At 37.7% G+C, this 15,198-nt stretch overlaps 1 protein-coding gene across 10 annotated transcripts in view; it reads left to right on the forward strand.

Moving 5' to 3' along the window:
* Nucleotides 1-328: 328 nt before the first annotated feature.
* Nucleotides 329-15,198, forward strand: part of PRPF4B (pre-mRNA processing factor 4B) — a 38,023-nt gene continuing 23,153 nt past the window's right edge. For all 10 annotated transcript variants that reach the window (XR_004301850.1, XR_004301846.1, XR_004301849.1 and 7 more), the window contains exons 1-3: nucleotides 329-511; nucleotides 8,879-10,078; nucleotides 12,638-12,814. Coding sequence is in view for 3 of the 10 variants with exons in the window: in XM_032424776.1 (XP_032280667.1) it covers nucleotides 375-511; nucleotides 8,879-10,078; nucleotides 12,638-12,814 (1,514 nt within the window). In the remaining 7 variants the exon portion in view is untranslated. The remainder of the gene's footprint in view (nucleotides 512-8,878; nucleotides 10,079-12,637; nucleotides 12,815-15,198) is intronic.

The following is a 15,198-nucleotide window of genomic DNA, read 5'->3' on the forward strand; positions in this document are numbered from 1 at the left end:
AGGCATTTACTATGTCTCCTACTCAGCCCAGCAGCAAAATCATCATCTTGTCCTCGTTTGAAAATTAACTCAACTTGTGGGCCCCTCAGTGAAACTAGTTCTCGGAACCGCACACAAAATACCGATATCTGACTCCCTCTGTCCCTTCTTTAGCAAGTTTTCAGAACCAAATGTTCGGTGCCAACATTCACTAGCGGGTAAGCCTAAATCACTCACCCCTAAACCCTTAGCAGGTGCCGTCTATACCTCCTCACGCCCAACCCCCGCCCCGGAAGTTGCGTCATGGCGCTCGTGCGCCATGTCCCCGGATGCACTTCTATATCCGGATTCTTAGAGCGGACTCAGAGCTCCACGGTTCCCTACGCGGTTAGCACATGCGCGACGGCTCTGCTCCCTCTTCCTCCACTTCCACTACCTTATACCGTCCGGGAAGCCGCCGCCACCGCCGCCGAGGAGTCAGGAAGTTCAAGATGGCCGCCGCGGAGACTCTGTCGGTGCGGGAACAGCCAGAGTAAGTAGTCTCTGTGAGCGGTGCGGAAGGCCGGCGCCCAGGAGACCGCCGAGTGGGAAACCGCGGAGACCTGCACGGGCGGGCGGGAAAGTTCAGGCCTAACGGCGAGAGCCAAACTTTGTCTTTCCCCGCGCGATACGTTGTTGGGCGGGCGGGCGGGCGGCCTTCGAGCTTCGCTCTCCCGGAGGCCGCGGCTGTTGGGTCGAAGGCGGCCGCGGCCTGCCGCGCGTCGTTGCCCTGGGAGGCGTACGCGCGAGCGGCCTCTACAGGTCCCGTGCGCGAGGCGGCTGCCGCGACTGTGCGGTCGCGCCTTAGTATTTCTCCCTCTGGGACCGAGCCGAGCTCCCTGGCTGCAGCACTCAGTGGCATCGGTTTTGGGCACCCGAGGAGCAGTGGCGGGAGAGGGGCAAGCCATAAGACTTTCTGCCGTCGTCCTGCTGCTGGTGTCAGTTTTAGGACCTGAAAGCAGGGAGGAGAAGGGATGTAGGGCTAACCTCTTTGACCATCCCAGAGCTATATAATACTTTGTCGCTAACGGGGTACTTCATTTCCCCATCCCTGTGCTCTTAACTCCAGCATCATTCGATCTATTTTTTTCTCCCTCTGCCTGTTGGCAGCTTATTTGCCAACTTGCAAACTTGAGGCAAAGTAAGATCAAGTTCTTGGTTTTGAGGCCTGACATTTTTGGCCTGAGTTTGTAGGGCTTCTTTGGGAGTACAAGGGGAAGAAGTAGTAGCTACTTCCAAACCCAAGCACTTTATGTCTATAATTAAGCTAACGTAAGAATCTATGCGGCCAAGTGAAAACATAACTTGTATATCCTGCAAAGTCTAATCGTTGCTTAAAAGCAGTATTTTGTTCTCCTGTTCATGTTGGGAAAACTCAAACAAGAACCCAAAATAGAGAGTGAATTTCAAAACAGAATTCATAGAGCGATCGTTTTGTGCATCAGCATTATCTGATTTTTTTAAAAATCCGTTTTAGGAAAGAGATACAGTCTCCCAGCAACTAGGGACTGAGAGGAGAAATTTTTACTACCAGGCGCCCCAGCACTTCATTGCTATGCATTCAGTTCTGGACTCCTCAGTCATTTGCTTTACTCAGAAAATTAAACTAAGTTGAAATTAAGGGCTTTTGAAGACTGCTCTGTTATCTTCACAAATTGACTTAGAAGAGAGCAGATGGATTCTAAAGTTTTAACTAGACTTCACCTCCTTTTGTTTCTCATCGAGTTCACAGTGTGGCACGTTCCAGTATTTATGCCAGTACAATACAAATGTTATGCAGCTGTTTTTTCTAGCAATCTCTTCAAAGTTCTGTAGTATCATGTCCATTTATTTGATTTCAGGGACCGTTCAGATTAATTTTGAGGAGTGCTGGGATCATATTTTATATGCATATTCAAATACTAGACTTGATAATTAGCATTTATTTATGCCTTTGCAACATGAATGCCCCTGAAATAAATAGTCTTTAATTCTACCTCGCCTCCTCACAGGACTCTTGGTATAAATGGAGTATTTGGTCTGTTAAGTGTCCCACTTAAAATGTTTAACAAAGATAAATTTTGTATGAAAGCAAGTACTGTGCGCTGCTCATAGTGAATGCTGGAATATAGTGTCTGAACAGTTCTTTAGAGGACACTGAGTAGTTTACAATTGTATGAACTCTATTCGAAGTGGAACATTTGGGACGAAATAAAAAGTTAAGTTCCCTGAAGGCTTTTTAGTGGCTTTTACGTTTGTCCTTTAGCTCTCTTTAGTTCAGCCTCTTTGATGGTTTTAAACATTTAAATTTTTATCGGCATTCACTTATTTGCACTTACCAAGTACCAGATACTGTTCAAAGCACTGAACAAATATTTTATCCTTATAACGACCCTATGGTAGATACTGTTATTTTCTATATTTTACAAATGGTTAAACTGAAGCACAGAGAAATTAACTTACCCAAGGTCACACTAAGTGACAAACCCAGGATTTAAACCCAGGTAGTCTAATTCTAGAGCCCTGCTCCTAACTATTGTACTGTGTACTCGCCCACTATACATTGTGGCTCCTTTTAAAAATAGCCTTTAAGGTTTGAAATCCTTTTTATTGACTTCCAGTGTCCCAGAAAGGTCCCTTTTTTTTGATGTGACAGTTCTAATTCTTTGAAGCTTAATTTTCCACACCCAATTTGGAAAAGGAGGGATGGAGGAGTTCATTTTAAGACTAGTTGGTCTTTTGAATCCATTCTTATTTTTACATCTACATTAATTCTGTATTAAAGTAGTTGAAGTTGTCAGAGAAACAGGCTTAATTACTTTCTTTGTAAAGAAGAGAATGCTCACCATTCTGTTTCCAGAGCATAAATTGAATGCCTCCCAGATAAAATGTCATTAAGAGTATTCTTTTTAAAAATTTGAAAGACGAAGTTAAAATAACACTAGTGGTTCGTAATCAGTCTTTATTTTAAAGTTGTTTCATTGTGCCAGATGCCCAGAGACCCTTCTTTGAAGGATGAAACTTATACGTTGCATTTAACAAAATAAATGATAAAAACACTCCTAGCACTTCCATATAGTCTGCACTTTAAATCAGCTTCATTTCCAAATAATGTGATTTGAAGGATATTACTCAATTCTCAGTAAGTACTGTTTTATGACAGTCTTGTTGTAGACGATTTTAAATGTTGGTTTAAACATGGACCTGCTAAATGTGTAAATTGTAAAGTGTTAAATTGCAGAACGTAAATGTTAAAATGTAAATTTACATATATGGAACTTAAATACCTGTATTTATTATAAACGTGAACTATGCAAGAAGACTATGAAGTTTCTTATCAGGGTAGCTTTCCGTAAAGTTTTAGAAGAAAGTTGTTGATGATGAACCTAAATTAGCTGTTTTAGCACAAGCTTGTTATGTGTAATATGCCATCAATTCATTGAGTTCACGATTTCCTGATGTACCTAGTCAGACTTCAGTTGGTATTTTCTATGGAATTTGCATTGAGAGAGCAACTTGAGGAGGGTGAAGGTCTACTAACCCCAGTGTAGGAGAACTCTAGAATTATTAAGGTTAAACTACTAGGCCCTAAGTGCTTATAGCATCTTTATCAGTAGTGTAGTCATTTCTTTAGATAACATTCATTAAGTTACGTTAGAAACTAGGGACACTCATGGAAATAACTCAAGTGACACTGGACATCTTGATGTAGCTTCTAATTCTCAGAAGCTTTAGGAGCTAGGTTTTCTTTTGAAGGGAATTACTTCCTCTGTGGGTAAACTCTTAAGAATTTTGATTTGCAACTCCTTGAAGACTTGTAAATTGTAGAAAGCATTAGAAAAGAGTTCAAAGAGTAGATTTTTCTTGGGGAGGGAGGTAATTAAATTTAAATCATTTTGGGGCACTGCATTCACCAGATAGGTGTATGCACTGTATGAGGCAGTGGAGATAGAACCGAGCAAAAACAAAATGGTTCCTGTCAAGAGATGAGTGTAGTATAGCCAGTAAGCATAGCTGTAGTCTAATGAATACAATTTTTATGTGTTATTCTATATAAATCATTTATTGACACAACAAATTACTTATTGAGTACCTGCTTACTATAGGTTAGAAAGTTTACTAGGCCTTAGGGATAGAGCAGTGAACTAAATAAATTAAAATTCTGGTCTCATAGGGCATGTGTTACAATACGGAGAGACAAACAAGAATTAGGTGGTGGCAGTTACTTTAGAGAAAAAAAATAAGCAGAGAAAGGGGATATGTGTGTGGTAGGGTGAGGGTTGTGATTAAAATGAATTGGTGAGGAAAACTTGACTGAGAAAGTAATTTAAGCAAAGACCTGAAACTAGGCAAAGGAACCAGCAATGTATATGTTTGGGAAAAGCATTCCAGGTGGAGAAACAGCAAGTACAAGTACCAAGGCCCTGAAATAGGGTTTACCTATTATTTAAGGGGAGCGGTGTGGCTAAAGCATGGTAAGTGTGGGAGGAAAGTAGTAAGATCAGTGGGTTGGGGAGGTTGGGCAGATAGTATGGGGCCTTGTAAACAATTTTGGTTTTTATTCTCAATGTGATAGGAAGCAATAATCAAGTTTCACACAGAGTAGTGATATGATCTGACATTTTAAAAGCATCTTCAATCAAATGGAAGAGCTCTTGACTGACTTGGAATGTAATACTAGCCTTCTCACTAGCTTGATGTGTGTTTGACCAAAGGCAGGACCCTTAAACTTCCTTGAAACTTAGTCTCCTCTGTCCTGGAGACTTAGTATTTCTTCAGTACTTTGTGTGGTAGCCTTTTATATATGAACTTATTGCTACAACAAGCCTGTGATTTATCAATACTGTTATTTCCCCAGTTTGTACAGTTGAGAAAACTGAAGCATGGAGGAGCGACTTGCTTAAGGTTAGACTAGGTGTGTCATGTTGGAAACACCATTTGAACAAGGTAGTTTGACTCAATCCATGCTCTTTGACCATATTACTGAAAATAACATTCTTAGTATCAGCCCTGACAGCTCCACAGTGTCATGGTGAGTAAATATTAATCCACTTTCTGAGGAAGAATACTCTGTTACTTTTGAGGCACTTGGTTTGTGCTAGGCACTATTATGAGCCTTAATAACATCTGTTAACAACCATGCAATCCTTACAGTTTGCTTTGAGGTAGGTACTATTTTCTCCAGTTTGTAGATGAGGTGCCTGCAGACTTGAGGCTACACAACTAGTATTGGAATCAGGATTTGAAACCAGATAGTCGGGCTATGGAGACTGGTTCCTAAAGACACATTAGAGGATCTTTAGATAGTTTGAGTTTTAACTTATTGACTAGAATTTTGTACTTTGGGCACTGAGATTTTATATGCCTGAAAATCATTGTCAGCCTTTAAACAGGTTCTCCATACTTGTCTCTATATCTTGAATTAGCCTAATTCAGTTTTTCTCACACATTTCCCCCTATAAGTCAAGTTTCGGGGGGGAAAAAAAAACCTGTACTACCACTTTCTAGGTTGTGTGATGGGAGATTTCAGGGTAAGGGAAGTGGTTACCTATATGAGGATATAGCCTATATAAGGAACAAAGTTGAAAAGTCTTTGTATCGGGGCACCTGGGTGGTTCAGTCGGTTAAGCGTCCGACTCTTGGTTTCAGCTCAGGTCGTGATTTCAGGGTCCTGGAACGAGCCCCATGTAAGTCCCCATGCTCAGCGGGGAGTCTGCTTAAGGATTCTCTCTCTCTCCCCCCCCCCCCCCCCGCTGCCTCTCCCTGCGGGTGCGCGCACACTCTCTCTCTGTCAAATAAAAACCTTAAAAAAAAAGAAAGAAAAAGAAATGTCTTTGTGTATTCTACTTAAATCTGTGGTTTCCCCCCTCTTCCCACCATAATAGAACCATGTTGTTTGTTTTTGTTTTTTTTTTTTTCACATAAAGATATTACACTTTCTTTTTCTAAGTCTTTGAGAAAATTTGATGATCCAGAGAACCCTGGAAAGCCTCTTTGCAAAGCCTCTTTTCTCCACCGGTGCCAAAAGTTCAGTTGCAGCTTCTACAACCATTCGGTATGGTCAGGGGGGATTTATTTTTTCCCAACAGAGAAGAACAGCCATTAGCAGCCTTCTATTTTTGATGTCTCGCCCAACTGTGAGGAATGTGCTAGTTTTAATTCATGTTGATTCCTGTAAGCATTTGACTGTCTCAAGTATTTCCCCCAGAACTTTTTCAGGAAATGGAGGTCATTTGGCTGATATTTGCTTCGTGACTCCAGGTTCCTTAATTTATTGGACAGAGGTAGTAATTTATTTTAAGGACAAAGTGATGAAATGGGGAAATTTATAAAGCTAAATATTATATATTTTATTTTTCATACGTGTTTGAAGTGCAAGTCTGTGGAAATTCCATTTGTAGGACCAAGTTGACATGCCCATCTTAACATTGTATGCTACAAGAACTCTTCTGATGACGGAATTTTGATTAAAGTGCACTGGAAGATGCAAATATATATATATATTCTGTCGTCTTTGTTATATATTTATTTTTTGTTTGTTTATTTATTCTGTCGTCTTTGTTCCCCATTAGAGAGAAGTCAGTCCAAACTAAAACCTCTCAACCAGAAGATACAGCTTTCTCTGCAGCTGTCTTCAATACTTTCCTCTTTCTCACAGTCCACAGTACCAAAATGGAGATTGGCAGTCTGACAAAAATTTAAATTTCCTGCCATGTGGTAGTTGTATGTTCTTCATGTTCTCCACACCACCTCATTGTTATCAACTAAGAACTTTTCAAAAATACCTCTAGTATGTCACCTCCCTCCTCAGCCCTTCCAATTTTACTGAAGACTGAGACCTGACTGGAGGGCCAGATTTTCCTCTGACTCCTGCCATAATGGCAGTGTCTTTACAGACCACTATCCAGCAACCTAATCCTGCAGTTCCTAGGCCTCTGACCCCAGTGAGCCTCTAACTCTATCTCAGCCATTCACTCCCAGAATCTCCTGCAGTATCTTTTCATCTCCTGGAATTGGTCCATTTGAGATCTTAACCATTAGACCAGTTTCTTCACAAGTTTGATGCCTGGCAACACTGATCTGCTTATAGTTTGCTATTTATAACTGTACCTTTTGTCACCTTTTTTTTTTTTCCTATCTAAAGTACTCTTTTCCCTTCTCATTAATTTCTTACTCATTCTCTAGGACATTTTTACTCAACCTTTATTTTATAATCTGTGTACCTTCTCAATAAACATTCTTTCTCTCCTCTCAAAGTCTCTGCTTAACAAGTAGCTGGGGTTTTTCTGTGATCTCCTTGACCATTTTCAGAATGATTTTAGTTGATCCTTCAGTGTTCCCATAATGCCCTTATTTGTGTCTTTATCATTGCATTCTTCCAGTGTTTCATGTGACTTCTTTTCCCCTGAACTATAATTTCCTTGAAGTGGCAGGTACAGGTCTTGTACATCTTTGTTTTCCTGCTACCTTTCTTAATGCCTGCGTTAAGTGTAGTGATTTAAAAAAATACATTAAAAGAAATTGAATTCTGAGGCACCTGGGTGGCTCAGTCAGTTAAGGATCTGACTCCTGATTTTGGCTCAGGTCATGATCTCAGGGTCATGAGATTGAGCCCCACATCTAGCTTCACGCTGGGTGTGGAACCTGCTTAAGATTCTCTCTTTCCCCCTCCCATTTCTCCCCTCCCTTCTCTTAAAAAAAAAAAAAAATTGAATTCCTTAGTTCTTAATTTTATTACAAATAATATTTATTTATTATTTATTATTTATTACAAATAATAAATTTAGTAAAAGTACAGGAGTATATAACTTGAAGGACTTGGACAAAATAATCCGTATCTTCCTCCAACAATAGTGTGTCTGAATCCAGATGATTTAAAGTCTTATGTTAGTCTCACATTCTGGGATGTGATGTTTTAGTATGGAATGATTTTAAAGGAGAAGGTTAAATAATACTATTGTAGTCTGTGTTTAACCTGGGATTAATGAACAGCAAGGATTTAGCAAAATAATTTAGAATCATAAACTCTTTCAGCATAGTCTAAACATTTAAGCACAAAAGCTACCCCTTTGATGTAATTAATTTTATTAATATTTTTTTTTTTGCATGGCACCAATCAATATGAGTGTATTTTGGGAAAGTAATCTTTCATTTGAAATTTAAAGAGATTAAATAGCCTGTTGAACAAATACTGGTTGAACTGTAGGCTTTTGCTGATATTGGACTATTGTTGACCTGCAGGAGACCCTTTGATGTGATTCAGTGGTTGCTCAGTGGCCACTACAGGCTGAGCATCCTAACTCCTTGTCAGCTCACTTTGAAATTTTAAACCTTTGGGGGGTTAAAACATCAGCCACCAGTGCACACTTAGAGAGTGCTTTTTTTGGATATAGCTGAATATTGGTTGTAAAGATTATAAAAAGAAAAAGTATACTTTTCAATATAAAGTGGAGAAAGAGATTAGTCTCCCAATATATGGCAGTATGTTTTCTGGAAAAAGAAAATAGGGGGTGGGGCATGCCTTTGGTGTTAAGTCTGTGTGGGAAATTATGGTTTAAAAACAAGTTACTGAGTGACTTTAAATCAGTATTAACATTTTACTGTACTGGTTTTGGATTTTCTTTTTATTAAGTGTGATTATTTTGACTTCCCTCATTATGTATGTATTCTGTGTATTTGAGTTCAACCGTTAGAAACAAATTGAAGTTAAATCACTAAGTCAGTTTTTGCCATATATCTTTGCAATTAAATGTCTGAAGCTGTTCTGAAAATATTTCAGTGACTAACTTCATGTATTACATTGAGATGTATTTTATCATTTTGTTATGACTAAATGCTTGATAAATGATAAAATTTTAAAATGTGTTTGATAAATTTATAGGATGGAAGATGCTGATAATTCTGAAAAGAGTGTAAATGAAGAAAATGGAGAAGTATCAGAAGACCAGTCTCAAAATAAGCACAGTCGTCACAAAAAAAAGAAGCATAAACACAGAAGTAAACATAAGAAACATAAACATTCCTCAGAAGAAGACAAGGATAAAAAACATAAACATAAGCATAAACATAAGAAACACAAAAGAAAAGAGGTTATTGATGCTTCTGACAAAGAAGGTATGTCTCCAGCAAAAAGAACTAAACTTGATGATTTAGCTTTGCTGGAAGACTTGGAAAAACAGAGAGCCTTGATTAAAGCTGAACTTGATAATGAGTTAATGGAAGGAAAGGTCCAATCTGGGATGGGGCTCATATTGCAAGGCTATGAGTCTGGCTCTGAAGAAGAGGGGGAGATTCATGAAAAAGCAAGAAATGGAAATAGGTCTAGTACCAGATCATCAAGTACAAAGGGGAAACTTGAACTAATGGACAATAAAAATAGTACGAAAAAGCGAAGTAAAAGCAGATCCAAAGAACGGACTAGACATAGGAGTGATAAAAAGAAAAGTAAGGGAGGTGTTGAAATAGTTAAAGAGAAGACAACTAGGAGCAAGTCAAAGGAGAGGAAAAAGTCCAAAAGTCCATCCAAGAGAAGTAAGTCTCAAGATCAAGCAAGGAAATCAAAATCTCCTACCCTTAGAAGGCGATCTCAAGAGAAAATTGGGAAGGCCAGATCTCCTACTGATGACAAGGTTAAAATTGAAGATAAAAGTAGGTCAAAAGATAGAAAAAAATCCCCAATTATAAATGAAAGTAGAAGTCGTGATCGAGGCAAAAAATCCAGATCCCCAGTTGACTTAAGAGGTAAATCCAAAGACAGAAGATCACGGTCCAAAGAGAGAAAATCAAAACGGTCTGACACGGATAAAGAAAAGAAGCCAATTAAATCTCCCTCTAAAGATGCTTCTTCTGGGAAAGAAAATCGGTCACCCAGTAGAAGACCGGGTCGAAGTCCTAAAAGAAGAAGTTTGTCTCCAAAACAACGGGATAAATCAAGGAGAAGTAGATCTCCACTTGTAAATGACAGAAGGTCTAAACAAAGCAAATCACCTTCCCGAACTCTGTCTCCTGGTAGAAGAGCCAAGAGCCGATCCTTGGAAAGAAAACGAAGAGAACCAGAAAGGAGACGACTTTCTTCTCCAAGGTAACTTGTTTTCAAAATGTTAATGCTTTTTACCAATGCACCGGATTTTAAAAAGGAGAAACTAGAACTTGTGGACAATAAAAAATGAGGTAGTGTGATCAGTCTTACAGTTTTAAGTAGATCCTGTCCACTAACTAAATTAATATTTGTACTTTTTTCAGTGAGTAGCTTGACTGAAAGATTTACAAATACTGAACTTGGTGACAGAATCAGTTTTTTTCCCCCAGGTTCTTAATTTAGTATCAATTTTGCAGAATCAGTGCTTTAAATCCAAGTAATTTGGCTGATAAATCTATGTATACCCATTCATATATTCCCATTTATGGGAAGTGAGGGGAATTTCTAGAGTGGGGATTTTTCATTGAACGGTACAGGCTGAAATTTTTAACTTTAAAAAAGGAGGTGTCAATTTAAGGATTGTGATGTATCCATTCATTTGAATTGGCATGATTTTGAATTCCAACAATGTAAATTGGAACTACCAAATTTTTTTTTGCCCCAAAAATAAAATTAAATTGAAAGTGGACATTTTTTTGTTACTAATTCATATACCTATAATCTCATCTCATTGTTTAAAAAAAATAGTATGTCTTAAGTTTAGGAAGAAGAACAGTGTAAGAAATGATTTTATTTTTTTTACCAATAATAATGAAAATAATTCATATTTGTATAATGCTTTTAGCCCATCGGTTTTTTCCTCAAATTCTCCTGATTATCTCTCCTCATAAAGTGGAGTGACTCTCATATTCAATTTATAAATGAGAAAATAGATTGAGAGATTATTCCATTTACCTAGCATCATAGAACTAATAGGTAATTAAGGCACATGAAGGATTTTAGCAGAGTGGGTGGGGATTGTTTAGACTAAACTATTTTAGAAACTGATTTTTTTTAGTGTCCTTATGTTGAATAATTGGACATGTGAAATTATCAGCCAGGTTTAGCTTAAAAGAAGGTTGGCTTATACTATGTAAAGATATAAATTCCTAGCCACGTATTGTGTGTGAGTATAAATACAAGTTGACCTTGAGGTTTAAATCGTTTTTTCTGAAAAATTTCAAGAATGCTGTTTTCACAAAGTGCTGCATCTTAGATAACTCTTAATTCTTCTAAGTAGCATTGTAATTAAATGGCCCCCTTCTTCCTTTAGCTTTCTAAATTGAGACAGTTGTTAGTGTTGCTGATTATGTCCTCTAAAGTGTTTCTAAGTGATCTTTGTCTCTTTCAATTTGTCTTCCCTTTGAAAAGGAAATTCAGAGCAGTTTATTAAGGACTAGTGTTGAATATTTGAAACAATTTTTTTTAATTACAGAAAAGATACTAATTAGAAATTCAGATAAGGCAGAAGCCTGTAAAGTCTTTACCTTTTCATCCTTCCACTACCAGTCATAAAAATATGTCCTTCTAGTTCTTTTTTTATGCACGTACAATTATATGAATGTTCTTTCATACAGAAATGGAGTCCTACATGTTAAAATGTGATTTGCTTTTTTCATGAAACATTTCTGTGACAGCGAAGATCTTTTTTAGCTCTTTATATAGCAGCAGCATATTTCACAGTATAGATATACAAAGTTGAGTTTTGAACAACACAGGGGTTATGGGCACCAGTCGCCCACACAGTCAGAAATCGGCATATAACTTTTAACTCCTCCAAAACTTAATTACTAATAGCCCACTGCTAACTGGAATCCTTACCAATAACTTACCACGTATTTTGTATGCTCTAGTATCATATATACTGTATTGTTATAATAAAGTAAGTTAGAGGTAAGAAAATCCTAAGGAAGACTAAATACATTTACAGTACTGTACTGTAAAAACAATCTGCATGTGAGTGAACCTGTGCCGTTCAAACCCATGTTCAAGGGTCACCTCTAATCATTCCCTCACTGAAACATGAAAATTTTGGTTGGTTCCAGTTTTTCAGGATTGTATGCAAAGATGTCCATTGTTTATATGTGAAGTTTTTTGTAGAATAGATTCATAGAAGTGAAACTGCAAAGTCTAAGGTAACGTACATTTACATTTTATGAAGTATTATCGAATGTCTTTCCAGGAAAGTTACACCAATATGTATTTCCTTGACTAGATGGACTGTCCCTTTCTCTAAACCCTCACTTTGATTTTCTTTGTTGTAAGGGTAACAGTGATTGTAAGATGCTGTTGTATGTAATATATTAAAAATAAGACTATATTACAAAAATGTCAAAATTTAGGAAAAAAACAGTCTTCAAACTGAGGAAATGGAATACTGTTACTTAGACAAGTTTTATTTGAGTTGTTTATCTGGAATTAGAATCAGTGGTTTAACAACGTGAATAACCTTTATAATTTTTCAAATTGTGAGACCAGAGGAAGTAGACCTTCTACTGTGTGCATACCATAACACCAAAATGTCATTTGTGATTTTCTGAATTCAAGTTTTGTTGCAAAACATGTTAATCTGTGTGTTCTGTCTTCAGGTTAGTGTGCCCTTTCTTAAGATGTCTTTTATGTGCAAAACAAATTCATTAATTTAATGTATTTTTCTATTAACCTGTATTTGGTCCCCTTAAGAACACGACCTCGAGATGATATCCTCAGTAGACGTGAAAGATCAAAAGATGCCAGCCCGATCAATAGGTGGTCTCCAACCCGAAGAAGAGCGAGTAGATCTCCCATCAGAAGACGGTCTCGTTCCCCACTCAGACGTAGTAGGTCACCCAGGAGAAGAAGCAGGTCTCCTCGGAGGAGGTAGAGATATGTTACATATGTTGACCTTTTTAATTCATTAAACTCTGTATGCTTCTGAAGCTTCATATCAGCTCATTAGGTGGGTTTCCTTAAAGACCATTTTTCTCTGTGAAAAATTGAAGCTGTGATCCCATATAGTTTCCTTTTTACCAACATGTAATATTTCACATACACTGATTTTTCTTTATCTTTTTTTCAAATTTAAATCAGTGGTTCATTAAAAACTCAATCTTTTGAAAGGGGAACACTTTTTTTTTTCTACTTCTTAAAGAAATACTACGTGAGCTATGCTTACTGGTTTGTTTTGTTTTGTTTTGTTTTAAGCAGGATAGATCATAAGGTAATAAATAAGTAGCCCAGTTTCCAGTCATTATGTAATTGCAGGTCTCTATGTTTCTATTAACTTGTATTTGGTCCCCTTAGAACATGACCTCAAGATGATAGCCTCAGTAGTTGTGAAAGACTCTCTTGGCAAAAACCTCTTTAACTCACAGTAGTAGAAACCATTTTATGTAAAGCACATGTAGTGAATTGGTTAATCAAAATGTTGGTTTGTAAAGCAGGAATCATTTTAAAGTATATACATTAAATACTTTTTTAAAGGTGTATCTATTTTTAGAGCATGCATGCAAGTGGGGGGAAGGGCAGAGGGAAGGAATCTCAAGCAGACTCCCTGCTGAGCCCAGAGCCAGCCTCAGGCTCCATCTCACAACCCAGAGATCATGACCTGAGCTGAAACCAAGTCTACCACTTAACCGACTGAGCCACTCACGCAGCCCTGTGTGTTAAACATTTTAACTCAAACATAAGTGGACTTTTCATTTACCAATTTTTTAACATTTTTAATTGAACTAATACATGAATGTAGTTTAAAAAGACAGCACACCAATGGCTTATATTCCAACCAGTGGATACATCTTTACATTATCTCTGAGTATTTTTGTATACTAGATTTCTTGAAGTAGAAGTGCTTTGTCTGAGGTTGTGTATGTTTAAATTTTTGAAGTTATTGCCATGTTATCTATTGATTCAATCTTACTTTGGACAATTTCTTTTCTTTTCCTTTCTTAAGTAGACTCCGTGCTCATAGTGGAGCCCAGTATGGGGTTTAAACTCAAAACCCTGAGATCAACACCTGAGCTGAAATCAAGAGTTGGACGCTTAACAAACTGAGCCACCCATGCACCCCAACAATTACTTTTTTTAATTCCACCCATCACACTTTCTTTTCTACCTAATTGTATCACATTTCTCTATGTTGTTACAGTCATTATGCTCTTGTGCCTATTGCTCATTGCTGAGCAAGTAGTCAGGGGAAGGGGGCAAGGAAAGACCTTCCTCCTAATGCTTCTAGCCTTCTGTCTCCAAACTGACTAATAGGTCTGCTTGTACAGTTATATTGTAGAATTTTTTTCCCTTTTCTGTCCTCTGGATATTCCCTTGTTTCTGTCTTATTTTGTGGTTCCCTTTCCTGTATCCAGCATCTTCAGGTTTTACTTCCTTGCTTTGTTAATGCATCTCCAACAGCTTCCTATGAAAAGGACATTTTTGGGGACTTTTGTTTCTTAAAAGCCCCCCCTTTTTTTTTAAATCCCCATTGCTGATTTGATTTGTCAAGGAGTAGAATTGCAAGTTGAAATAATTTTTTTCTTAAGAACTTTGAAATTGTTATTCCACAGATTTCTGGTTTCCAATATTGCTATTGAGAAGTCCTGTTCTGATGCCTGGGCATTTCTTAGAGGACTTGCTTTTTCTCTCTCCCTCTCTTTTTATAATAAATGTCCTGCATTCTGGAATTCCACCATAATGTGCCTTGGTGCATGTCTCTTCCCATTGATTTTGCTGGGCACTAAGTAGGCCCTTTAAAGCAGAAATATTATGGCTGCCTATTCTGGGAAGTTTTCTCTCTTTTGTTTTGGTTTTGGTTTCCTTCTTGCCCATTGTCTCCCCCCCCCCCCCCCCCCCACTGGACCTTCTGTATTGTTCCACTGATTTCCCCACACACACAGTCCTCTTTGATGTTTGTCCTTTTGTTCTAATTTCAGTCTAGGAGATTTTCCCATTCACCCTTCTTACCTTTCTATTGATTTTTTTCCCCTGTGCTCATGTATATTTATTTTTATTTCTCAGACTTGTTGGCTGTTTAATTTTTTTTATGACATTTTACTCATGTTTTATAGAAATAGCATCTTTTAGGTCAAAGATGATAATGAATTTATTTTATGGAGTTTTTGTTCTTGATAGTTTTCTTACCTATACTTTGTTTCTTCCCAGATTCCTTTTGTTGTTCCTTACCTTTTTTCATTTGAGGACTTTACTCATAAACAGCTGGATCCTTCTTGTTGCCTATTCTCATTTAAAACTTAGCCACTGTGAAAGCTGAA

The sequence above is a fragment of the Phoca vitulina genome, unplaced genomic scaffold (assembly GCF_004348235.1).
Source record: "Phoca vitulina isolate PV1807 unplaced genomic scaffold, GSC_HSeal_1.0 scaffold31, whole genome shotgun sequence".
NCBI classification, from domain to species: Eukaryota; Metazoa; Chordata; class Mammalia; order Carnivora; family Phocidae; genus Phoca; species Phoca vitulina.